The 26,373-nt window shown below is 46.3% G+C and overlaps 2 protein-coding genes across 9 annotated transcripts in view; one reads left to right on the forward strand and one right to left on the reverse strand.

Annotated features, from left to right (window-relative positions):
* IQCG (IQ motif containing G) overlaps positions 1-26,373 on the forward strand; it is a 48,834-nt gene that overhangs the window by 9,679 nt on the left and 12,782 nt on the right. For all 8 annotated transcript variants that reach the window (XM_008266735.4, XM_070072258.1, XM_008266736.4 and 5 more), the window contains 3 exons: positions 1,175-1,383; positions 7,465-7,593; positions 12,739-12,820. In XM_008266735.4, the coding sequence (XP_008264957.2) occupies positions 1,175-1,383; positions 7,465-7,593; positions 12,739-12,820 (420 nt within the window). The remainder of the gene's footprint in view (positions 1-1,174; positions 1,384-7,464; positions 7,594-12,738; positions 12,821-26,373) is intronic.
* Positions 13,322-26,373, reverse strand: part of LRCH3 (leucine rich repeats and calponin homology domain containing 3) — a 152,047-nt gene continuing 138,995 nt past the window's right edge. The window contains exon 20 of the mRNA XM_051859207.2: positions 13,322-13,369. Coding sequence (XP_051715167.1) covers positions 13,337-13,369 — 33 coding nt within the window. The 3' untranslated portion in view covers positions 13,322-13,336. The remainder of the gene's footprint in view (positions 13,370-26,373) is intronic.

The following is a 26,373-nucleotide window of genomic DNA, read 5'->3' on the forward strand; positions in this document are numbered from 1 at the left end:
TAAAATTAATACAGTTTAGTAAGGGACAGAACCCAGGATTTGAACATGGAAATCAGGCATCCATGGAGTCCATATGTAATTGCTCTTAAAAGCTCAGACTTTTTAAAAAAAATATTTATTTATTTGAAAGGCAGAGAGAGCCATAGGCAGAGATCTATCTATCTATCTATCTATCTATCTATCTATCTATCTATCTATGTATCTATCTATGTATCTATCTATCTATCTGCTGGTTCATTCCCCAAATGGCCACAGTGACCAAAGCTGGGCCAATCCAAAGCCAGGAGCCAAGAGCTTCTTCTAGGTCTCTTGTGCAGGTGCAGGGGCCCAAGGACTTGGGCCATCTCCCACTGCTTTCCCAGGCCACAGCAGAGAGCTGGATTAGATGTGGAACAGACAAGACTTGAACTGGTGCCCATATGGAATGCTGGTCCTACAGGTGGCAGCTTGACCTGCTATGCCACAGCGCCAGCCCCAAAAGCTCAAGCTTTTTAGCCACAGATTAAATAGGAATCATCAATTAAAAGACATATGCTGTTCCTAAGGTCCCTCAGTATACAAGTTTGGGTCTGAGAAAGAAATTAGTTTGGCTTTACCCTACATGATCCTAAAAATCTATATCACACCACTAAATCTATCAGCTTCTGTTTTTTGATATAACTCATGTATTCAATGAGCATTTAAATCTCTGTGATAGCCTAGGCATTGTTCTAAGCAATGAGACCATAAAGATGACCACATTGATTTAACATCCAATCTTGTTCCAAAAAGTATTTGAAACTAGTCTTAAAAAAAAAAAAAAACCAAAACAACAAGAGTTAGAAGTGGAGCAAGATTTCATAAGACATTCTGTCTTCCCTCATGGAACAGACTCCCGTACAGATCCTTTACATATAATTGCAGGATGGTAAATGCCTGCCAACAGAGATATTTCACAAAGAACTTTAGTTTTGATCACAGTCTTAAAGGTTACCAGGTGGTAAGATGGAGAATGACAGAGGGAACATGGTGTGCAGGCAGGAGGACAAGTAGTTTGGTGTGGCTGAAGGAAAAGGCACGTTTCCTTGGAGTAGAGAGTTTAGTGGGAGAAGATAAGGTTGGGAATTGTATACAGAGGACGTGTTTCCTAGAATACCATCTCCTTTAATAAATTGTTAACATCATTTATTATTAGAAAGACACAAGTAGCCTGGAAAAAGCGATGATCACAACAGCTATGAAAATGTCTAACCCATCCCCGCCCAAAGGACCCAAACTGCCAGAAATCAGACAAGGAGGCCAATTTGCTGGAGAATATAACAAAACACAGGATTTCATCTTCAAAAAACCTACGTGGCAGACCATAATGACTATGGAGACTCTGAAGAAAATTCAGAATGACAGGTAAGGAAGGAGGGTGTATTTGGAAATAGGATGTTTTCTCTTTTTATAAAGATTTATTTTATTTATTTGAAAGAGTTACAGAGAGAGGTCGAGACAGAGAAAGAGGTCTTCCATCCGCTGGTTCACTTCCTAGATGACCACAATGATCCAAAGCCAGGAGCCAGGAGCTTCTGCCGGGTCTCCCACGTGGGTGCAGGGGCCCAAGGACTTGGACCATCTTCTACTGCTTTTCCAGGCCATAGCAGAGAGCTGGATAGGAAGAGGAGCAGCTGGGACTAAAACCGGCACCCATTTGGGATGCCAGCGCTTCAGGCCTGGACTTTAAACTGCTGCACCACAGAGCAGGCCCCAAGATGTTTTCATGCATAAATGAGAGAATGGGTATAAGGATGGCTGATGGCTCTCTTGTCTTAGGGGTTAGTTTATCCAAAGTGACTGCTGATAATAAGATTGGATAGACTTCCTAGAGGCAATGTGGTACAACTGAAAGCATGCTGGTCGTGGCATATGCTGGTTTGAGTCGCAGCTGCTCCACTTCCTGTCGCTCCCCCTCTTCGTGGAGGAACGACACAGAACCCTGCGCTGTTCTTTCGTCTGCTCGGCCCTCCCTGGGTTTGCTGCTGGTTCTTCCCGGGTTGGCTACTATCCCTTCCACCTCCGTGGAAGGGCAGTTCCCCCTGGCCACATTCCCCACTTCCGCAGGGGAGCGGCACACCGCCGGCCGGCTTTCTGGGGGCTGCACAGGCGTTCCTTCAGATGTTCCCCTTAGATGTTCCCCATAGATGTTCCCCTTAGATGTTCCCTGGTGCATGCCGTCTCTCTCCTCCTTTATAGTCCTCCTCCGCCAATCCCAACTCGGCTGCCCACACGCCGAGTACGCTGCTCTCCTCCAATCAGTAGCAAGTCCTACAGTTTATTGGTTGAACTGGAGGCAGCTGTGCGGAAGCTGTTTACTTCTCTCCCAGCGCCATATTGTGGGAGAGCAGATGCATAGAATAAGTCTTAATTCCAGTAACTCAGTCCAGTCCGGGCTGCTCCCCACAGATCCCCCTTTCTTTTTATTTTTTGGCGTTGATACGCGCCTGTCTTCGGTGTCCCGCGGCACACACTCTGCTCTACTTGCTAGAGTTGCCACAGGCTCTTACAAGTCCTATCAATCAGGCAAACCGAATCCAAGCCTTCTCATTGCCGTATTGTGGGGGAGACTTATTAGTGTTGGTTCGTGCCTATCTTCGGTGACCTGCGGTGCATAAGCTGCTAGCCGCCGCAGGTGCTCATCGTGCTCATCGCCTCACTTAATCAGGCAGACCGAATCCAAGCTCTCACATTGCAGTGTTGTAGGGAGGCCTTTCTATTTCTCTATTTCTCTATCTCCGGGCATTCCTATTTTTCCCATTCCACTTCTATCTTCCAGCATTCCTATTTCTCTCACTTTACTTCTAAAACTTCTGTTTCTCTTATCCCCGCAGCTTTCCGGCACCTCGCCCCGCCGGCGGGTTCCCGGCTCTGCGCCGCTTCAGCCCGCGCCTCTCTCATCTGCGCAGCTTCCCGGCTTTGCTCGGCTTGGCTTCGCGCGCTCCGCAGTCTCGCACTTAACCCTTTCGCATCTGAACCACGGCCTCGCGTCAGCCCCGTTCCCTATCTACTTGTGCCCCGCACGCTCTCTCTGCGCACGGCAGCCTCCGCGAGTCACACAGCGTAGCTTACGTGTCCGCCACTAGCATTCAATCTAAGTTCCCCGGGCTAGCCTGGCGAATTCAACCCAGCTTACATCTCCGCCCCACGATTTGGCTTCCCGTCCTTTGCTCCCCGGGCTAATCAGACGGATCCCAATCTGGCTTACGTTTCAGCTTCTGGTTTCAACTTTTCGCCCCCTATTCCCGGGCTAACTTGAGAATCCCAAAGTGGCTTTCGTGTCCGCCTCGGCCTGCCCCCCGCGGCTTCAATTTCCCTAACACTTTTCTCTACCCGGTATGTTTCCCTAAGTTTTCTTCCAACAATATTCCTCCCTCATTTCTCCTGGCCTCTCCCCACAGTCCGCATCCGAGTCTGTTTGTTCTAGTTTTCACTTTCGCTTTCGACCTTAGAGATTTCTCCCAGCTTCCCCCCGTAGTCCGTATCTGAGTCTATGCCTAGGCTTTCAATAGCTTCTTCCGGCACCCTTATCGTCCGGCTTTTCCCTAGGCTGTTTGCTAGTCTCTCTCTCCGGTATTTTCCCAGTTCTTCCCGTTTCTTCCCTCTTAAGTTTGCTATCCGACCTAGGTTTCCTAATCCGAGTCATTTCTTCCCTCCTAAGTTTCCTATCCGCCCTAGGTTTCCTATCCGAGTCACGGCACCATTATGTCGCTCCCCCTCTTCGTGGAGGAACGACACAGGACCCTGCGCTGTTCTTTCGTCTGCTCGGCCCTCCCCAGGTTTGCTGCTGGTTCTTCCCGGGTTGGCTACTATCCCTTCCACCTCCGTGGAAGGGCAGTTCCCCCTGGCCACATTCCCCACTTCCGCAGGGGAGCGGCACACCGCCGGCCGGCTTTCTGGGGGCTGCACAGGCGTTCCTTCAGATGTTCCCCTTAGATGTTCCCTGGTGCATGCCGTCTCTCTCCTCCTTTATAGTCCTCCTCCGCCAATCCCAACTCGGCTGCCCACACGCCGAGTACGCTGCTCTCCTCCAATCAGTAGCAAGTCCTACAGTTTATTGGTTGAACTGGAGGCAGCTGTGCGGAAGCTGTTTACTTCTCTCCCAGCGCCATATTGTGGGAGAGCAGATGCATAGAATAAGTCTTAATTCCAGTAACTCAGTCCAGTCCGGACTGCTCCCCACAACTTCCCATCTAAGTTTCCTGCTAATGGCCTGGCAGGGCAGCAGAAGATGGCCCAAGCCTTGGACCCCAGCACCTACGGGAAACTTGGAAGAAGCTCCTGGCTCCTGGCTTCAGACTGGCTCAGCTCTGGCTGTTGAAGCCAACAGGGTAAACTGATCAAAGAAGGCAACTAGCTTTTTTTTTTTTTTTAATTAATTTATTTATTTGAAAGGCAGAGTTACAGTGAGAAAGGGAGAGAGAGAGAGATCGAGAGAGAGAGACTCTTCCATCCACTGGTTCACCTGCCAGATGGCTGCAACGGCTAGAGATGGGGCAGTCTGAAGCCAGGAGCCAAGAGCTTCTTCCGGATCTCCCATGTGGATGCAGGGGCCCAAGGACTTTACCTGCTGTGCTGGCCCCGGCAGCTAGCTTTTCTATTTTCTTACCTTTCCTTTGTGTTTGGAAAATAACGATAACAACCTTGCGGCCTTAGTATAAGAATTAGAAATAAGGCTTAAGCTTAGAGACTACCTTCATGCTTTATCCATTAATGAGAGACAACCATTATCAAAGTAGCCAAATTCTAAACTGTGTTTTAATCCTCGTGGTTTCTTTAAAGTGATCTCCATTTCCACTGTCTTATTAGGCAGGTTTTTTTGTTTGTTTGTTTGTTTTTGTTTTTTGGTCAGCTGGCTGACTTGCTAACAAAGAAGCCTGTTAAGTTCTAAAGCAGGTGTAATGTTCAGATAATCACATTGGGCAAATGGGAGTTTATAGAAGCTACCCAGAGTCAACAGGTAAAGTGACCCTGAAATCTGTGTCTCTGAAGTTTTATTGGAACGCAGCCTTGCCTGTTTGCATACACATTGTCAATGCTGCGTTCAGGCTACAGCACAGAGCTGAGTATGGCAACTGGGAAGTTAGTGGTTCAACAGCAAACATATTTACTGTTTGTCCTTTTTAGATAACATTTGCCAATGTCAATATTAGACCCTAACCAAAGATAATGACTCTTGCTAAAAAGAAATCTTTGACCCAGAAAAGTATCCCTATAAAAACTACCCAATCTTGGTAATGTCCTTTTTATTCCCAGTGTAGTAGACAAAGATTTTTCCTGAGAGATCTAAAGTACTAGTCTCAAGTCATCTTTAGGGGATTAATCTTAGATTTATATTGTGTATGAAACCTAGTTGAGAATTGAAGGGCGGTGTATAATCATGAAAGGTACATCTCCATCAGTTATCCAGAATCAAAGTGGAAGTCAAAATAGCAAATGAATAAAAACTATTAATAGCTTATGAATCAGCCGGCGCCACGGCTCACTAGGCTAATCCCCCGCCTAGCAGCGCCGGCACACTGGGTTCTAGTCCCGGTCGGGGCACCGGATTCTGTCCCGGTTGCCCCTCTTCCAGGCCAGCTCTCTGCTGTGGCCAGGGAGTGCAGTGGAGGATGGCCCAAGTGGTTGGGCCCTGCACCTATGGGAGACCAGGAGAAGCACCTGGCTCCTGCCTTCGGATCAGCTCAGTGCGCCAGTCATAGCGCGGCGGCCATTGGAGGGTGAACCAACGGCAAAAGGAAGACCTTTCTCTCTCTCTCTCTCTCACTGTCCACTCTGCCTGTCAAAAAAAAAAAAAAAAAAAAAGCTTATGAATCTAAAATGGGAATTTGTATCAAGTTTGTGTTTTTTTCTTACTCTAGTCATCTTTATGCAAGAAACTTGATTGCATTGAATGTAAGCTTTCATTATTGTACGCTAACCTACTACTACATTTGTTATTTAAATTCTTATGTTTCAGTTTCTTGAGTTTAGTATAGCTTATTTTAAAATTTTAAGTGGGCTGGCGCCGTGGCTCAATAGGCTAATCCTCCACCTAGCGGCGCCGGCACACCGGGTTCTAGTCCTGGTCGGGCGCCAGATTCTTTCCTGGTTGCCCCTCTTCCAGGCCAGCTCTCTGCTGTGGCCTGGGAAGGCAGTGGAGGATGGCCCAAGTCCTTGGGCCCTGCACCCCATGGGAGACCAGGAGAAGCACCTGGCTCCTGCCATCGGATCAGCACGGTGCGCCAGCCGTGGCGGCCATTGGAGTGTGAACCAACGGCAAAAGGACGACCTTTCTCTCTGTCTCTCTTTCTCATTATCCACTCTGCCTGTCAAAAAAAATTTTTTTAAGTGATTTCACTTTTTTAAAATTATGGAAAATTTCAAAAATGTAGAAAAGCATAAAGAATAAAAAGAATGAATCTTATGTAGGTAACACCAAATTTTAACATTTTAGGATGGTTGCTTTGGGTTTGTTTTCTTTTTTTTATAAGATTTTTATTTATTTATTTGACAGGTAGAGTTACAGACAGTGAGAGAGAGACAGAGAGAAAGGTCTTCCCTCTGTTGGTTCACTCCTCAAATGGCTGCAATGGCTAGAACTACGCTGATCTGAAGCCAGGATCCAGGTTCCTCTTCCTGGTCTCCCATGTGGGTGCAGGGGCCCAAGCACTTGGGCCATCTTCCACTGCCTTCCCAAGCCATAGCAGAGAGCTGGACTGGAAGAGGAGCAACTGAGACTAGAACCCAGCGCCCATATGGGATGCCGGTGCCGCAGGCAGAGGATTAACCTAGTGCGCCATGGCACCAGCCCCATGTTTTCTTTTTTAAGAAATGAAATATTTTGGATGCAGGGGAAACCTCAAATCCTGGTCCTGTCACTCTTCCCCCAAAAATAAACACTCTGCTGAATTTGATGTTTTTTGTTCTCTAGCACGTTGTGATACTTTTATGTGCTTATGTATTTTATTTAAATAACACACATATGGGGCTGGCATTGAGGCACAGTGGGTTAAGCCTCAGCTTTGACATTGGCACCCCATATCAAGAGTATTGGTTCAAGTTCAAGCTGCTTTGCTTCTGATTGAGCACTCTGCTTATGCATCTGGGAAGGCAGCAGATGAAGGCCCAAGTACTTGGGTCTGGGCCACCCATATGGGAGACCCAGATACAGTTCCTGGCTCCTGGCCTTGGTCTGTCCCAGAGCTGGCTGTGGCAGCCATTTTGGGAGTGAACCATCGAGTGGAGGATTCTCTCTCTCTCTTTCTCTCTCTTTACAACTCTCTCTTTTTCTCCCTCTGTTTCTCTCTGTCTCTCTCTCTCTGTTACTCTGTTGTTTAAATAAATCTTTAAAAAAGTGTACTTTTACCTGTTTTTGAATATTCTATGAATAATATCACAATATAGCCCTTTGTGAATATAGGGAAATAAATTTCATTAACTTACCTATTTTGTTTCTCCTCACAGGCGATTTTTCAGTAATATCATTACAAGTACCATGCAGGATTTGCAAGATTCAGGCACTTTCCCCAGCCTCCTGCAAGCTTTGAGCAGAGAGAGGGAAAACAAAAAGCACTTCTATGATGTCATTGCCAGGTGAGAATGATGCTGTGTTATTTGTGTTGATTTTTTTTTTTTTTTTTGACAGGCAGAGTGGACAGTGAGAGAGAGAGAGACAGAGAGAAAGGTCTTCCTTTGCCGTTGGTTCACCCTCCAATGGCCGCCGCGGCCGGCCCGCTGCGGCCGGCGCACCACGCTGATCCGATGGCAGGAGCCAGGAGCCAGGTGCTTCTCCTGGTCTCCCATGGGGTGCAGGGCCCAAGCACCTGGGCCATCCTCCACTGCACTCCCTGGCCACAGCAGAGAGCTGGCCTGGAAGAGGGGCAACCGAGACAGAATCCGGCGCCCCGACCGGGACTAGAACCCTGTGTGCCGGCGCTGCAAGGCGGAGGATTAGCCTAGTGAGCCGGGGCGCTGGCCCGGCTGATGTGTTTTTAAGTGCTGTAAAATACTTGGCAAAAGTCCTTGCTTTATACAGCCAATCAAAATCTGTGCTTTCCAGGGAAGATAACCAGAATCCAGAAATTTGGGTTCCATTCCCAGCTCTGCTGGGATAATAACTCAGATTTCTGAGCCACAGTTCTCTGTCTCTTCAATATGTCAAGAATATTCTATCTCCTATAGTAATCTTTCTTCAGACTGAGTTCACTAAAAATCTTTGAACAATGACAAGTACGTGCCAAGGAAAGTTTTCTTTTCTAGAATCATTCAACTTCTTTCTTTCTTTCTTTTAAAGATTATTTTGTTTATTTGGAAAGCAGAGTTGGGGCTAGGGAGAGAGAGAGAGATCTATCTATCTTCCATCTACTTGTTCACTCCTCAAATGGCCACAGTGGCTGGTGCTGGCTTAGGCTGAAGCCAGGAACCTGGAACTGTGTGTCTCCCACCTGGGTACAGGGGCCCAAGTACTTGGACCACCATATTCTGCTTTTCCAGGCACATTATCAGGGACTGGATTGGAAGTGGAGAAGCCAGGACTTGAACTAACACTCATATGGCATACCCGTGTCACAGAATGCAGCTTAACCCACTGTGCCATAACATCGGCCTTACTTTCAACTTATTTCAGAGATTTTCATGCTGTGTGAATACTCAACACAGTCAAAATAGCTTGGGACCAAGATAAAATTCTGTATATATTAACCCTATATACTCAGATTGCAGAAGTGTTTATCTTGTCTACAGAAGTGTCTTTGTTTTTCCTTAAGTTGTTTTCCTTTTCTTCCCTCCTAGTATCAGTCATAAGTTCTGTACTACAGTTATTATGAACATTAGATTAATACACATTAAATATATAGGATAGTTCCTGGCATATAGTAAATGCCTAATAACAATAATAGCTACTATTTTGATCTTAACCTTCATTGCTTTTAAGGAAGAAGAAAATGTGCACTTGTATTTATTGCTGGTTGGAGAATGAATTGGAACAATATTTTGAAAAGTATTTATAAAAATAAAAATATATACATCAAAATTCAATTTTATAGTATTTTGTACCATTCCATAATTTATTTAACTGTTTTTGGAGTTTGAATTTTTAGGTTGTTCCCAACTTTTTGCTATAGCAAATAATGCTTTAGTGTTTGTCTTGGTACATAATATATATCAGCAAATGTCTGAATCTGTTATTATATTGGGTTGAATCACTAAATGTAGAATTACAGACTCAGATAATCTGTACATTAAAAGAAGATATTGTAGAGCTGCCATAAGTATTGTTTACAAAGTTTAATAACTTGGGGAAAATGTTTATGCTACAATTTTAAGTAAAATAAAGCAAGGCTGAAAATATTATCACATCTATACAGTAAAACTTAAAAAAATATGGGTAGAAAAATAACTTGAAGGAAGTATACTAATATATTAATAATATAGTAGTTTTTAAAAATATGTATATACTTGTATTTGAGAAGTAGAGAAAGAGAGAGACAGGGAGGCTAGGGCTGGGCCAAGACGAAGCTAGGAGCCAGGAACTCCATCTGGGTCTCTTCTCTTAGGCAGGGGCTGTCTGCTGCTGCTTTCCCAGGCACATAAGCAGGAAACTAGATTGGAAGTGGAACAACTAGGATTCAAACTGGCACTCTGGTATGAGATGCTGGCATCACCAACAGAGGTTTAACCCGGTGCCCTGCAACACTGGTTCCGGAACTTCATCTTTTAAAATATGCAATTCACTGATGTTTGGTACATCCCCACTGAGTTGTGCAGTCATCACCACTAATTCCAGAGCATTTTCACCATCCCCCCAAAGTCACTGCCCCTCCTACACTCCCCATCCCCACCAGCCTCTTTAGTTCAGTGGTAGTCCTCTTACTGCAGAACACAATTTTATAAATAAAATAAAAAAAGAAAGAGAGAGAGAAAGAATGGGAAATAAAGCATTAATGTGTAACTAGAGGGGTCAGTGCTGTGGTGTAGCAGGTGAAGCCACTGCAGTGCTGGCCTCCCGTCCAGGTGAGGTTTGAGTCCCAGCTGCTCCACTTCCCATCCAGCTCTCTGCTATGGCTTGGGAAAGCGGTAGAAGATGGCCCAGGTGCTTGGGCCCCTGCACCCATATGGGAGACCCTAAGGAAGCTCCTGGCTCCTGGCTTTGGATCTGTGCAGCTCCGGCTGTTGGAAGATAGCCAAGCACTTGGGCCCCTGCCACATATGTGGGAAACCTGGATGGAGTTCTTGGCTCCTAACTTTAGCCTGGCCCAGCCCTGGCTGCTGTGGGAATTTTGAAAGTGAATCAGCAGATGGAAGATTGATCTCTCTCTCTCTGTTTCTCACTGTCTCTGTTGCTGTGCCTTTCAAATAAATATTTTTTAAAGGCACTTGTTTGTTTAAAAAAAGAGAGTGCATATAACTGTGTTAAGAGAAAAACTTAGTGTAAAAATTGTATATGTAATGTAAGCCCAGTTTTGAAAGAGAAAAACTGTGGTGTGTAGTGACTAGAAAGAAATACACTGATCCTTTGTTACTCCCGGGGATTTGGTTCCAGGACCCCCTGTGGATACCTTAGTCTGGATATTCAAGCCCATCTGTAAAATGATACAGTATTTGTGTTTAATCTATGTATATTTTCCTGTGTACTTTAAACCATCTCTAGATTACTTACAATGACTCATGCAATGTAAGTGCCATGAAATAAATGTCTGTACATCTTTAGTATGGACACAACATTTTTTCCAGAAATTAAATTATTTACTTATTTTCATCTATTTGAAAGGCAGAGAGACAGAGAAATATATCTTCCATATCCTATAGTTCACTTTCCAAATGTTCACAATATCTGGGGCTGAGCAAGTCTAAAGTCAGGAGCCCAGAACTCAAGCTGGGTCTCCCACGTGCTGCCTCCAAGGTACGCATTGGCAAGAAGCTGGATTTGGGAATGGAGTCAGAACTTGAACTCAGGCACTTGATGAGAATGTATGTTGTCCCTTTCTCCAGATATTCTTGATTAGCAGTTGGTTGAATCCATGGATGCAAAATCCCTGAATATGGAGGACATATTGAATAATAAAATTTTAACCATAGTAAGATAATGGGTGAATTTCTTTTTTTCACTTTTTTTTCATTTTCTAGGTGGTTTTTTTTTTTTTTTTGGACAGGCAGAGTGGACAGTGAGAGAGAGAGAGAGAGAAAGGTCTTCCTTTGCCATTGGTTCACCCTCCAATGGCCCCCGCGGCCAGCGCGCTGCGGCCGGTGCACCACGCTGATCTGATGGCAGGAGCCAGGTACTTCTTCTGGTCTCCCATGGGGTGCAGGGCCCAAGCACCTGGGCCATCCTCCACTGCACTCCTGGGCCACAGCAGAGGGCTGGCCTGGAAGAGGGGCAACCGGGACAGAATCCGACACCCCGACCGGGACTAGAACCCGGTGTGCCGGCGCCGCAAGGTGGAGGATTAGCCTAGTGAGCCGCGGCGCCGGCCATTTTCTAGGTTTTCTAAAACAGGCATATATTCTCTCATAATCTCATGTAAATGTTTGTTTAAATGAACCTGTGTTTGAGATGCTAATTTTAATAGTAGAGGTCAAGTTTTTATTCTGCATTTATAAATCTTGCAATTTATAAATGGGAAGAACATAATCTATCATTTGTTTTGGCAATGCGAATTTCAGGAGTCAGGTATGTGCTTTCTAAAAACTACTGGGTAAAACTGCTTACCTAAATGCAACTTAGTGGTAAGTTGTTCTTGGTTGTTGTTGTGTTTATTCTTGTATTGTTTTAAGTCTAAATACTGGAATTGCTAGAGAGATGCACAGTTCCATTTCTCTAAGAAAACTGAAACAGCAATGCAAATAGTTCCGTTCTGGGGTTCTGGTGTTACACTGTACTGCGTGTCAGCTCCATTCTGCCTTTTGCTGTCTGTGAAACCACGGCAAGTGTGTTAGTCCAGGTCTTCTAAGACACAGAGGCCATGATGGGATTATTCATGCAGAGGTCTTATCAGAGAGAAAATGGAAGACTGAGCCCAGGTGAGGGAGGGGCAGGCTGGGCACAAGAGACAGCTGTGCAGTCCCAGCACGGGTCAGCAAGGTCACCAGAGTCACAGGGTCCACATCAGCCTGAGACCCTGGCTGTCCCGGGAGGGGCCTGCTCCTGGGGTGGGAGCAGAGTGTGGCCTGTTCCCAGGGTAGCTTCAGAACACGCACAGTGAAGATGCCCACAGCCTGGAAGCGGGGGCCCTGTGCACTCTCTGGCGCTCTCCAGCTGGGGGCCTGTATGGCACACTCAGGTCCACACAGCAAGCTGCCATTGCCTTCGCCACATTATCCTCATCTGTGAGAGAGATGGTGACAGACTAGCACGGAAGGCTGCGGGGAAGCAGGAGCATGGCATTAACGTGCTCGGGATGGAAGAGTCTCCTTTGTCCTCTGGGTCTGTGTTTTTTCTCAGAGGTGACTATTTTAGATGCAACACTGATTAGACAGAAAAGGCTTCCTCCACTACAGCAGATCACAGGGTAATGTTAGTGAACGTGTGCTCAGTGGACCAGCACTTTGGGCATCACCTGGGAGCCGGTTACAGCTGCAGGGCCCAGAGCCCCCTCCCTGACCTCCAGAGTCAGAATCCGTGTGTGGGTGGGAGGGGTGGGGTGTGGCTGGCGCTGGCTTTGAAGGGCCAGGAAGCCTTCATCCTGCACAGGCAGTTTGAGAAGCACTGCTCTGAACACAAATCATTCTTATTACTTCTAGGGAGGAAAAAGGAAAAAAACAGATAAAATCTCTTCAAAGGCAGCTGGTGAATGTCAGAGAAGAACGGCAAGCTGAAGCTCAGGTAAGAATTACCTGGCCAGCGCCAAAATTACGGAACTAAAGCCGCTGTACGGAGGCCATCTCTCTCAAGCAAGGAGAAGTTATGTATGAAAAATGGTTGTGACGACTGCGGCGGCTTTACCATTGGAAAATAAAGAGAAAAACTGGAGAGCTGGCCTGTTGGGAACAGAGTTCCTAGAGCCCCTCACCTGCTGAGGCTCTTAGTCTGCTACTGCTCGTATCTCCCACTGGCCACACGACCCACTGCTTCCTTGCCTGGCCTCAGGTACTCTCCCGTAGTGTAACATCCCAGATGGGAAAGTATGACTGCTGAGCACATTACAACCTCCCTGATACATGATGCTGAGGTGTAGCGATGTCCTTAACCATCATGACCACCTTTTATTTTCTCTTTCCACAAACACTTTTTGGTAACGACACTTACCCTCTTGGGTTACATTCTCAGCCCTTACGTCCAGCCCAAGTAAACTGAAGCAGAATATCACTCAGATGTGTTGTTCATCAGCAAAGGGACAGGTTAAGAAACCAGCGCTGAAGATCCAGGGCAAATCTTAGAACGAAAAACATTGATTAAGATGAAATGACACTAAATCCTTAGAGTTACTAAAAACCAGTGGTGCGGTTAAGCTTGGGAAATAAGATTAGGAAGTACTAAGAGACCAGTGGGACACAAAAGGATGCCAGCAATTAGGATGACCAGCTTGTGTGTGTCGAAGTAGGTGTGGTCACTTGGACGTAAAGGAGCAAATGCCCAAGATCAGAAGCTTCCTGACGATGCCCTAGGTAAGAAGTCATGGGGCCGGCATTGTGGTGCAGTGGGTTAAGCCTCTGTTGGCAATGCTGGCATCCCATTTGGAGTGCTGGTTCGAGTCGCAGCTGCTGCACTTCGTTTTTTTTTTTTTTAATTTTTTTTTTTAATTTATCTGACAGGTAGAATTATAGACAGTGAGAGAGACAGAGAGAAAGGTCTTCCTTCCGTTGGTTCACTCCCCAAATGGCCGCCATGGCAGGCTCTGCGCCGATCCGAAGGCAGGAGCCAGGTGCCTCCTCCTGGTCTCCCATGCGGGTGCAGGAGCCCAAGCACTTGGGTCATCCTCTACTGCCTTCCCAGGCCACAGCAGAGAGCTGGACTGGAAGAGGAGCAACCGGGACTAGAATCCAGCACCCACATGGGATGCCGGTGTCGCAGGCAGAGGATTAACCAAGTGAGCCACGGTGCTGGCCATTGCTGCACTTCTGATACAGCTCACTGCTGATGTGTCCGGGAAGGCAGGGGGTGATGACCCACGTGCTTGGGCCCCTCCCGTGTGCTAACTAGTATGGAGTTCTGGGTTTCTGGCTTCAGTGGCTGTTGTAGCCATCTGGGGAGTACACCAGCAGATGGAAGATCTCTCTGTCTCTGTCTCTCTCTCTCTGTCAGTCTGCCTTTCAAATAAATAAGTAAATCTTTAAAAGAAAAAAAAAAAAGAAGTCACAAAGGAAAAAAAATGCATTGCTGTCAAACTACTGAATGTCAGAATACCCAGCAAGGTAACGACAAAGCAGCATTTTTATGAAATTGTAATTGTAAAAAAAAAAGGGGGGGGGGAGGGCTGGCTCCATGGCTCACTTGGTTAATCCTCCTCCTGCGGCACCAGCATCCCATATGGCCACCGGTTCTAGTCCTGGCTGCTCCTCTTCCAGTCCAGCTCTCTGCTGTGGCCCGGGAAGGCAGTGGAGGATGGCTCAAGTGCTTGGGTGCCTGCACCCGCATGGGAGACCAGGAGGAAGCACCCGGCTCCTGGCTTCGGATCGGCGTAGTTCCAGCTGTGGCGGCCATTTGGGAGTGAACCAATGGAAAAGGAAGACCTTTCTCTCTGTCTCTCTCTCTCACTGTCTGTAACTCTACCTGTCAAATAAATAAATAAAATCTTTAAAAAAAAAAAAAAGGACAAAGGTCTATATGCAGAAATTGTTTTCATACATCAGCAACAGATTTAGAATAGGAAGTTGAACAAATATATTGTTTACAATAGCATCAAAAGTATCAACTATCCAGCTTTCACTTCAGTACCCCCATTACATCAACAAAGTATGCAGAACGTCTTCACAGAATACTATAAAACAGTATTGAAAATTAAATAATAAATTAGTGGAGGGATAGACTGTTCTTGCTTATGGATTGGATGAATCAATAGTATAAAGATGTCAGTGCTTCCAAACTTGATCTATAAATTAAATATAATCCCAATCAGAATCCTGATTGGAATCTATTTATTCATTTATTTTACTTTTTTATTTATTTTATATTTTTATTAAAAATTTATTTATTTATTTGAAAATCAGAGTTACACAGAGAGAGTAGAGGCAGAGAGAGAGAGAGAGAGAGAGAGGTCTTCAATCCAATGGTTCACCCCCCCATTGGTCACAATGGCTGGAGCTGCACTGATCCAAAGCCAGGAGCCGGGAGCTTCTTCCGGGTCTCCCATGTGTGTGCAGGGGCGGAAGGACTTGGGCTATCTTCTACTGCTTTCCCAGGCCATAGCAGAGAAATGGATCAGAGGTGGAGCAGCCAGGTCTCGAACCGGTACCCATATAGGGTGCCGGCACTTCAGGCCAGGGCGTTAACCCTCTGCACCACAGTGCTGGCCCCTATTTTACTTTTTTTAAAGATTTATTTATTGAGGGTGGCGCTGATTTATTTATTTATTTATTTATTTGAAAGGCAGAATTACATACAGAGAGGCAGAGAGAGAGGGAGAGAGGTCTGCCATCTGCTCGTTCACTTCCCAAATGGCCTCAACAGCTGGAGCTGCACTGATCTGAAGCCAGGAGTTAGGTGCTTCTTCCGGGTCTCCCACACAGGTGTAGGGGCCCAAGCATTGGACCATCTTTCACTGCTTTCCCAGACCATTAGCAGAGAACTAGATCAGAGTGGAGCAGCTGAAACATGAACTGGCGCCCATATGGGATGCTGGTGCAGCAAGTGGAGGCTTTGCCCACTATGCCACGGTGCCAGCCCCTATTCATTTATCTTTAAGAAACTTGACACACTCACTCTAAAATTTATACACAAGTACAAAGGGCTAAAAATAGTCAAGACTATTGATGGGGAACAAGGGGGATGGAGTTGCTTTTTAGAAGTTTTAGAATTATTATATAGCTGTGGCCAGTGCCGCGGCTCAATAGGCTAATCCTCCATTTGCAGCACCGGCACACCGGGTTCTAGTCCCGGTCGCTCCTCTTCCCTCTTCCTGTCCAGCTCTCTGCCATGGCCCAGGAGTGCAGTGGAGGATGGCTCAGGTGCTTGGGCCCTGCACCCGCATGGGAGACCAGAAGCACCTGGCTCCTGGCTTCAGATCAGCACGGTGCGCTGGCTTCAGCGCCATTGGAGGGTGAACCAACGGAAAGGAAGACCTTTCTCTCTATCTTTCTCTTTCACTGTCCACTCTGCCTGTCAAAACTAAAAAAAAAAAAAAAAAAAAAAAGGAATTATTATATAGCTGTACTTATTAAAACAGTGTCTATTGATGCAGGGATTGACAAATAAGAGCAACTGAACCAAATAAGAACCATTACAGGTTTTGACAGAGATTGCACTGTCATCATGTGGGTGAGAAGTCTTCATCCAGGTGCTTGTCTCCGAAGCAAGAAAGAGGAGATGTAGGTAAAGGTCAGCAGAGGAACAAGATTTTTTTGCATGAAGAATGAAAGTACACACTGAAGTGGGAGTGCAGGGACACATGAAGGTGAGGTTCACTCAGTGAGACTTGGGTTGGACCTGTATATGGAGGCATAGTGGGTGGTACCTGGACAGGGCTTACTTGAATATTTATAGGGAGCAGAATCTAGGGCAGAGTTTGAGTACTGCCCATTTCCTTGCCCTCTTTTGGAAATCTCCGAAGTGTCATGGCATCAAGTGCATGACGGGAGTAGGCATGTTGGCCATTGTAATCTTATTAGAATGCTGTTGTAATTAGCTAAAGGTCACTGTGGAGATGCAGTCAGTACCCATCTTGGTTCTCTTTGGCCAGTGCTGGTTCAGGGCAGCAGTTTTGCAGAAACTGCAGTTAGTTCCCCTCTGCATGGAAGGCGGGGGTTTGGTCAAAGAAGGCAGGGCTGCAGGGAAAGCTTGCAAAGCCACAGGAAGTACATGCTTGAGAGGAAGTGTGGAGGTGCACCCAACAAGGTACACGTGCGAGGCAGGGAGCAGATTATGGACAGCCTTACAAGGCAGGCTTTTCTGGGCAAACATCATCAGCGAGGGCCATGTAGGTGGGGAAATTCAACATTTAAGAAATTTGTGTTGTCCTTGAGTCAGGGTTTGGAGCCGTGTTGAATTTCTAAGCCCTTTCTTGGCCTGATAGTGCTACATTTAGACTACCCGGACCTATGACTTTTCTTGAACCTTGAGTTTCTTAAAGTAGTTGCCTTTACCTCACCTTGCTGCCTCCAGCATATTCAATAAAGCTTTCCAGTGCCGGAGCTGCCACTGAAGTATTTAGTGTAGGGAAGCTATTACCAAAATAAGCTGGGACAAGCACTGTGGCTCAGCAGGTTAAGCTGTGGCTTGTGATGCTGGGATCCTACATCGGAGTACCAGTTCCAGACTTCCCACCCAGCTTCCTGCTAATGCACGTGGAAAGGAAACGGGTGATGGACCAACTACTTTGGCCCCAGCTACCCATGTGGGAGATCCAGAAGGAGCTCTTTGCTTCTGGCTTTAGCCTGGCCCAGCCCTCCAAGCCATACTCCATTTTTCTCCTCTGGGCACCCCTTTGCATGTTGCCCAGCTCTTCATGCAGCTCCTCAGCCTCATGCCCTCTAATGATTCTTCCCGCTTTTTTGTTTTTGTTTTTCCCAGATGTAGGATGAGTTTCAAAGAGAATAAGTGGAGGTAACTGTGATGATCTGTAGGCTCCAAGATGGGTTAAAGAGTTAAATGAAGATAGAAGGCATGCTGGCTAAATTTGTAGGTGGTACAAAAGTGTGATAAGTATTAGATATCAGAACGCAAAATCCCATCAAGGAGTGAAACACAGAACTGACTCCACAAGGTTCAGAGATGAAACTGAAATCCTCATTTTGGTTAGAAAAAGCTTGTAAATTGGAAATTGTGATGGTCCCATTTGTCTTCAACAATTTCATTAGAGGCTTAGTGTGAGGTTCTAATATGAGTACCTGAGATTAGGACCCACCACTAGTTGTGGAAGGAACAACATGTTGAAAAGGTGCCTGTTGGGGCCGGCACTGTGGTTTAGTGGATAAAGCCACTGCCTGCAGTGCTGCCATCCCACATGGGCACTGGTTTGGGTCCTGGCTACTCCACATCCAATCCAGCTCTCTGTTATGGCCTGGGAAAGCAGCAGAAGATGGCCCAAGTGCTTGGGGCCCTGCACCCATTTCGGAGACCTGGAAGAAGCTCCAGGCTCCTGGCTTCGGATTGGCCCAGCTCTGGCTGTTGCGGCCATTTGAGTTTGAGGAGTGAACAGCAGGCAGAAAACCTCTCTTTCTCCCTCTCTCTCTGCCTCTGCCTCTCTGTAACTTTGCCTTTCAAATAAATAAATAAATCTTTTTAAAAAAGATTTTTAAAAAAGATTTATTTATTTATTTGAGAAATCTTTTTAAAAAAGATTTATTTATTTATTTGAGAGCCAGAGTTACAGACAGTGAGAGGGAGAGACAGAGAGAAAGGTCTTCCCTCCGTTGGTTCATTCCCCAAATGGCTGCAACAGCTGGAGCTGCACCGATCTGAAGCCAGGAGCAAGGTGCCTCCTCCCGGTCCTCCACGTGGGTGCAGGGGCCCACAGACTTGGGCCATCTTTTACTGCCTTCTCAGGCCACAACAGAGAGCCAGACTGGAAGAGGAGCAGTCGGGACTAGAACCAGCACCCATATGGGATGCCAGCACTGCAGGCAGAGGATCAACCCACTGTGCCACGGTGCTGGCCCCTAAATAAATAAATCTTCAAAAAAAAAAAAAAAAAAAAAGAAAGAAAGAAAGAAAGGTGCCTGCCTTCCTCATTCTTCTCTTGACTTCTTAGTTTTCCTTTCCTTTTTTTTTTTTTTAAATATTATTTATTTGAGAGGTAAAGTTATCTGCTGGTTTACTCCACAAATGGCTGCCATGGCCGGAGTTGGGGTAATCCGAAGGAACCAGAAGCTTATTCCGGGGTCTCCCACATGGGTGCAGAGGCCCAAAACTCAGGCCATCTTCAGCTGCTTTCCCAGGCACATTGGCAGGGAGCTAGACTGGAAGTGGAGCAGCCAGGACTCAAACCAGCAGCATCCCTATGGGATGCTGGCACCATGGGTGGAGGCTTAACCTACTATACCACAGCACTAGTTTTCCTTTCAAAGTACTGCTTTTGTGGCTTGTCATCAGGGTCCTAACGACATGACAACATTTTAGCATACCTTATTGTGAAAAGCCCTTGGAACCTTGTGAACAAAGCTGTTTTGATTATTGCAGTTAGTGATCCTGTGTAGTGTTAATGCGACAGGGAAATAACTCCCCTTTCCTCTGTTCCTCTGTTGTGGTTATGACTTCTGGATGATTTAGGTGTCGCTTTTTTTTTTTTTTTTTTTTTTTTTTACTTGAAAGAGAGAGAGTGAATGCTTCTCTCTGCTGGTTCACTCCCAAATGCCTGCATCAGGGACCAAGAACTCGATCTGGCTTTCTCATGTTGGTGGCAGGGGCCCAAATACTTGAGCCATCACATGCTGTCTTGCAGGGTGTACACTAGCAGGAAGCTGGAATGAGGAGCAGAGCTGGGACTCAAACCCAGGCGCTCTGGTATGGGAGGCAGGCATCTCAAGTGGCATCTTCACTGCTGCCCCAGACGTGTGCCCGTGGGAGTCCCATTTAAGAAATTTACTCAGATCAGCAAGGACAGTGAGGTGTGTGGGAACTTTATTACCAAAGGAAAGGCAGAGGAATTGGTATGATTAATCTGAAAAGGGAGTAGTTCAAATGGAAGGGAAAGCAGATGGTGGAACTGGAGCCTGAAGCTTTAGAAGTTTGCATTTGATTATGTTTGATCCCACGAGATCTGTTGAGCTCAGACTTTGCTCATAGACTTCTAGAATCAGTCAGTATTCTTAGTCAGAGACAGCCCGCCAGATATAAATGTCAGTTTAAAATACAGCTATGTTTTGTCTGTGACTTTTATCACTTTCCATTTTCCTTTTTCCATTCCGCAAAACAGGCAACCTGAAGTATAAAATAAGTTCCAGCTCCTCAGGGTAGAAGCTTCTAAAACTCCAGGAAGTAGTATCCCTTCTCTGCCTGGTTCAGTTGTGAAAACAGATGCTGCCATTAAAAGCCTTTGGCTCACATTTCTGTGGCGGCCATCAGAGCCCTGTTAATTTGAATTGGTTGACTGCGTCTTTCCATTACTAAATCATGCTTCTCGGGATTCAAATAACAAGTCCAGAAGTCCAGGTCTGGAGGCATTTTCAACTTGAAAATCAAGTTCTGTCTGCCGTTAAAAACCCACAAAAATGTAGCCTCAGTCAGGCCTGGATCCTGGGGAAAGCTGCAGACACCATGGACAGCCAGGATTATAGGTTGTGGCGAAGGCAAGTCTTTTCTTAGTGAAGTCTTACAAGGAATTCATATAACTGAAGACCCTTGGCCTGTAACCCGTTGCTTTTAGTCTGGCTCCTGCGGCACACTGGGGAACTGAGGAAATGAATGGCATTCAGTTCACAGTAGTACGGCTGATCATGGTTTTACCAGCACTAACCAGCCTGTCAGCATTTGACATCCTCCTCCATGTTTCCACATCATCACCGTGGAGGGCCATAACAATGTGCAGACCAGCAACACAGAAAGAAATCAGAGCAATCAGAGGCCGTGGCAATGGCGTTAGAACCAGAGGCCTTTGGCCTGGCACAGCCATTGTCGTATGTATCGTATGCATTATGAACAGTTACATAACTCAGCACCTTCTGTGTACCACAGGCAGACACTTCGAGCATTTTCAGTCTGCATTTCGGATGTTCATATTGTTACTTTTTTTAAAAAAGTATTTTACTTTAAAGTCAGAGTTACACACAGAGAGAAGGAGAGGCAGAGAGAGAGAGAGAGAGAGAGAGAGAGAGAGGTCTTCCATCTGCTGGTTCACTCTCCAATTGGCTGCAATGGCCAGAGCTGTGCCGATCTGAAGCCAGGAGCCAGGAGCTTTTTCTGGGTCTCCCACATGGGTGCAGGGGCCCAAGGACGTGGGCCATCTTCTACTGCTTTCCCAGGCCACAGCAGAGAGCTGGATTGGAAGAAGAGCAGCCGGGACTCAAACTGGCGCCCATATGGGATGCTGGCACTGCAGGTGGCGGCTTTACCACAGCACTGGTCCCCATATTGTTACTTTAAGACTGTGTTTTAAAAATTTTTATCTTCTTGAAAGAGCAACTGAGAGAGGCAGACAGAGAGAGACAGAGATGTTTTCCATCCGCTGGTTCACTCCCCAAATGCCCACAACAGCCAGGGCTGGGCCAGGCAGAAGCCAGAAGGCTAGAACTCTCCATCCCAGTCTCCTCTGTGGGTGGCAGGGCCCTTAGCACTGGAGCTGCTGCTTCAGGAAGCTTTATCAGGAAGCTTCATTGGAAGCAGAGTGAACAGGACTCATGCTGGTACTCTGATACGTGCCGCAGTGCCCACCACCATGTTGTCACTTTGAAAGACTTAGTATTCAATTTGATGAAGAAAACTGACCAGAATATGCTCTAAAGGTTTTTTCCCCTTACTTTCTTTGAGAGACAATTCCCATTTGCTGGTTCATTCCCCAAATGTCCACAGTGGCCACAATGGGGCCAAGGCCACAGGCAGGAGCTGGGGACACAATCCAGGTCTCCCAAGTGAGTGGCAGGGACCCAGGGTCTGCACTGGTGGGAAACTGGAGTCAGGAGCTGGAGCTGGGTATTGAACCCAGGTCCTCTGACGGGGGACATGGGAATCTTACTGGGCATCTTAACTGCAAGGTTAAGTGCCTGCTCCTTGAGTTTTTGAATGTGTATTTTTATATGGACACTGTTTAGTGAATACATAACCGTCCAACACTTCAGATTCTGTGAGAAACAGGTCTACTGTTATTAATACAGGCTGAGATTGTCTGAAAAGGGTTTTAGGTATTCCAGTTACCCTTTAAGCTGGACCTTGAAGGTCTAAGAGATTAAATAGATAAAAGGATTCCAGTCGATGAAGTGAAACCGTCACAGTATCACTTTAACACAAGTCTTCCTAAACAGGCAAACCTTATCACTGATTGTATAACAATTTGGAAATACAAGGGAGGGAGTAGAAGGAAAGAGAAAATGAGGGAGAGAGAGGGGGGAAGAAAAGCTAGTGTAGAAAAAAGGGAAGAAAAAAAGAGGCAAAAAGGATGTTTCTTTTCTTTTTTCTTTTGAAGATTTATTTGTTTGAAAGTCAGAGTTACAGAGAGAGGGAGAGACAGGCAGGTCCTCCTTCTGCCGGTTCACAACCCAGGTAGCTGCAACAGCCAAGACTTGTCCAGGCCAATGCCAGAGCCAGGAGCTACTTTGAGCTCTCCCACTCTGCAGGGCCCCAAACGCTTGGGCTGTCTTCAGCTGCATTTCTCAGGTGCATTAGCAGGGAGCTGGATTGGGAGTGACACAGCCGGATCTTGAACTGGCGCCCATGTGGGATGACAGTGCTGCAAGCCGCGGCTTAACCTGCTGCACCACAGTGCTGACCTCAGAAAGGCCATTTCTTACAATTAATAAACATTCATGGAACTCCTCAATTGTTATGAGCACTGGTAGAATTTTACCGATGCAAAAATGGACTTAAAGAAGTTCAATAATTTTCCCACTGATCCTACTTGCAAGAGGATATAAAGTACTAAGACATATTAGCATCATCAACTGGGCTTGCAACATATTCTCTTGCCAGAGATACTCATCTATTTGGTATTGTGTCATTATAGTTACAATAATTACAGTACAGTTGGAATGATTCTATAGAATTATTTATTTATTATTTATTATTATTATTTTTTTTTTGACAGGCAGAGTGGACAGTGAGAGAGAGAGACAGAGAGAAAGGTCTTCCTTTGCCGTTGGTTCACCCTCCAATGGCCGCCCCGGCCGGCACGCTGCGGCCGGCGCACAGTGCTGATCCAATGGCAGGAGCCAGGAGCCAGGTGCTTTTCCTGGTCTCCCATGGGGTGCAGGGCCCAAGCACCTGGGCCATCCTCCACTGCACTCCCAGGCCACAGCAGAGGGCTGGCCTGGAAGAGGGGCAACCGGGACAGAATCCGGCGCCCCGACCGGGACTAGAACCTGGTGTGCCGGCGCCGCGAGGCAGAAGATTAGCCTAGTGAGCCGCGGCGCCGGCCGATTCTATAGAATTATATACAGAAGTCAGACAAAAGGCCTTGAAGAATTCCTTTGTGATTAATATTCAGGACCTATGCTCCTTTAAGCTCTGTCTACATTTCATTGTGGATAATTTTGGCCAATTTCAACTTTATTTCTTCCAGTAGTTACTTAAAACTAATTCCACCTAGCTTGCATGCTAAGATTAAAGGTGGTTTATGGGACACACATTGTGGTTCCGTGGGTTAAGCTGCTGCTTGGGCTGCCTGTATCCTGTATTAGAGTGCTTGTTTTGTGTCCCTGCTACTCCACTTCTGATGCAGCTTCCTGCTAATATGCCTTCCTGGAAGGCAAGAGATGATGGCTCAAGTGCTTGGTCCCCTGTCACCCGCATGAGAGACTTGGATCAAGTTCCTGGCTCCTGGCTTTACCTGATGTAGCACTGGCTGTTGTGAGCTTTTGGGGAGTAAACCAATGGATGGAAGATCTCGCTCTGTCTCTCCCTTCCTCTGTCTTTCTGACTTTCTAATAAATAAATAAATGAATCTTTAATAAAAAATTAAAGGTTGTTTATATAAACATAAATCTCTTATTGGAGCCATGCATTTTTGTGATTAGTTATAAAGCAATACTTTAAAAATTTCATGGAGGGGTGAGTGTTTAGCTTAGCGGTTAAGACTCTGTGTCAAGCCATTGTAATCCATAAGCTGTACTTTGGAAATTTATATTCATTAAATAAAAGTTAAAAAAAAAAAGATTCTGTGTCCATGGCCAGTGCCGCAGCTCACTAGGTTAATCCTCTGCCTGCGGTGCCGACACCCCTGGTTCTAGTCCCGGTTGGGGCGCTGGATTCTGTCCCGGTTGCTCCTCTTCCAGTCCAGCTCTCTGCTGTGGCCAGGGAGTACAGTGGAGGATGGCCCAAGTGCTTGGGCCCTGCACCCGCATGGGACACCAGGAGAAGCACTGGGCTTCTGGCTTCAGATCAGCACAGTGCGCCGGCCGCAGCGGCCATTGAGGGGTGAACCAATGGAAAAGGAAGACCTTTCTCTCTCTCTCTCTCACTGTCCACTCTGCCTGTCATGAAAATTTTAAAAAAAATTAAAAAAAAAAAAGAAAAGATTCTGTGTCCAGGGGTTTGTGTTTCGGCACAGCAGGTTAAGCCCCTGCCTGTGATGCCGCATCCTATATGGGCACAGGTTCAAGATTGGGATGCTCTACTTCCAAGCCAGCATTCCTGCTAATGGCCTGGGAAAAGCAGCAGAAGATGGCCCAAGTGCTTGGGCCTCTTCTAGGAGGTCCAAGAAACTCCAGGCTTTGTCCTAAACCAGCAGATGGAAGAGCTCTCTCTCTCTCTATATATAACTCTGCTTTTTAAAAAATAAATCTTAAAAAAAATCCTTTTATTCTCTGTCAGAGTGCAGGTTTGATGCCTGGATCTGGCTCCTTACTCCAGCTTCCTGCCAGTGATGGCTCAAATAGTTAGGTCCTTGCCAAAATAAGTTCCTGGTTGCTGGCTTTGGCCTGGCCCAGCCCTGGTCACAGGGTATTTGGGGAGTGAACTGGCAGATGGGAGCTTTATCTGTCTGTCTCAAATAAATGAATAAGACATTTTTATTTTTTAAAAATTCACAGAAAAATGGAAAATCGAATTGAAAGCTAATTTTTCCCCTCAAATTTTTGAAATCCATGCACGGTTTCTTCATCCTATATACCTTCCTTGAACATTTTGTAGACCACTTGTATGCATGGACTTCAACCATTTTTTGCACTGAAATAAACTTATCTTTTAATTCCATTTTCTATGAGTTTTTTGAAGTACTCTCATAAGTTTCCTTGTGCTGTTAGCTCTGAACATGTCTCTGAAGTTACTCAAATTTTGATAATTTTTTTTAGAAATTATTCATTCATTCAAAAAGGGGAGGGAGGGAGGGAGAGAGAGAGAGAGAGAGAACACACCAGAATGCACACTTCTCCTTAAATGCCCGCCATAGCCAGGACTGGGCCAGGCCAAAGTCAGGAGCCAGGAATTCCATATAGATCTCTGCCATGGCTTGCAAAGCCATCTTCTGCTGCTTTTGCAAGCAAATCAGCAGGGAGCTGGATCAGAAGTGGAGCAGCTGGGACCTAATATGGAATGTTGGAATCCCAAGTGGCAGCTCAACCTGCTGTTGATTGGATGGCTTTGGAGTCTGCCTGGAAACAGGCTGTGATTGGTTAGGGCATAGACCACCCCTTGACCAGATTCAGTTGTACCAACTGAAATAAACGAGTCTGCGCTGCTCGCCTCTGGCCGGCTTTCACCAGACTCCTGGGGTCTGTGTGGTGACTCCGCGCCTCTTGCCTCCACCACACCCCTCCTCTCAGAATGAATTCTCTCAGGAATGAAATCAACAGCAACAAGAGAGAGAGAGAGAGAGAAAGAGAGAGAGAGAAAGATCTTCCATCTGATGGTTCACTCCCCAGTTGGCTGCAATGGCTGGAGCTGCACTGATCTGAAGTCAGGAGCCAGGAGCTTCCTCCAGGTCTCCCACGTGCGTGCAGGGGCCCAAGGACTTGGGCCATCTTCTGCTTTCCCAGGTGATAGCAGAGAGCTGGATCAGAAAAGGAGCAGCCGGGACTCGAACCAGTGCCCATATAGGATGCCAGCGCTTCAGGCCAGGGCTTTAACCCACTGTACCACAGCGCCGGCCCCTCTCTATAACTCTTTCAAATAAAAAAAAAAAAACTTTTAAAAATTGCATTCAGCACAGATGGGATTTTTTTCCCAATATTTTTCATCCATAGTTGGTTGAATCCACAGATGTAAAACCCATACATGGAGGCTGGCTGTATAAGGATTCATGTGAACACGTGTGAAAGCTCTGCAGGTTGCCCATTGCTTGGCAATTTTCAGGTCTCCATATTCATTAAGAAACGACATTTCTGGGATGCCATGGCTCACTTGGTTAATCCTTCGCCTGCGGTACCGGCATCCAATGTGGGCGCCGGGTTCTAGTCCCAGTGCTCCTCTTCCAGTCCAGCTCTCTGCTGTGGCCCAGGAGGGCGGTGGAGCATGGCCCGAGTGTTTGGGCCCCTGCACCTGCATGGGAGACCAGTAAGAAGCACCTGGCTCCTGGCTTCGGATCAGCACAGTGCCGGCCGTAGCGGCCATTTGGGGAGTGAACCAACGGAAGGAAGACCTTTCTCTGTCACTCTCTCTCTCACTGTCTATAACTCTACCAGTTAAATAAATAAATA

Source organism: Oryctolagus cuniculus, chromosome 4 (genome assembly GCF_964237555.1).
Source record: "Oryctolagus cuniculus chromosome 4, mOryCun1.1, whole genome shotgun sequence".
Lineage (NCBI taxonomy): Eukaryota > Metazoa > Chordata > Mammalia > Lagomorpha > Leporidae > Oryctolagus > Oryctolagus cuniculus.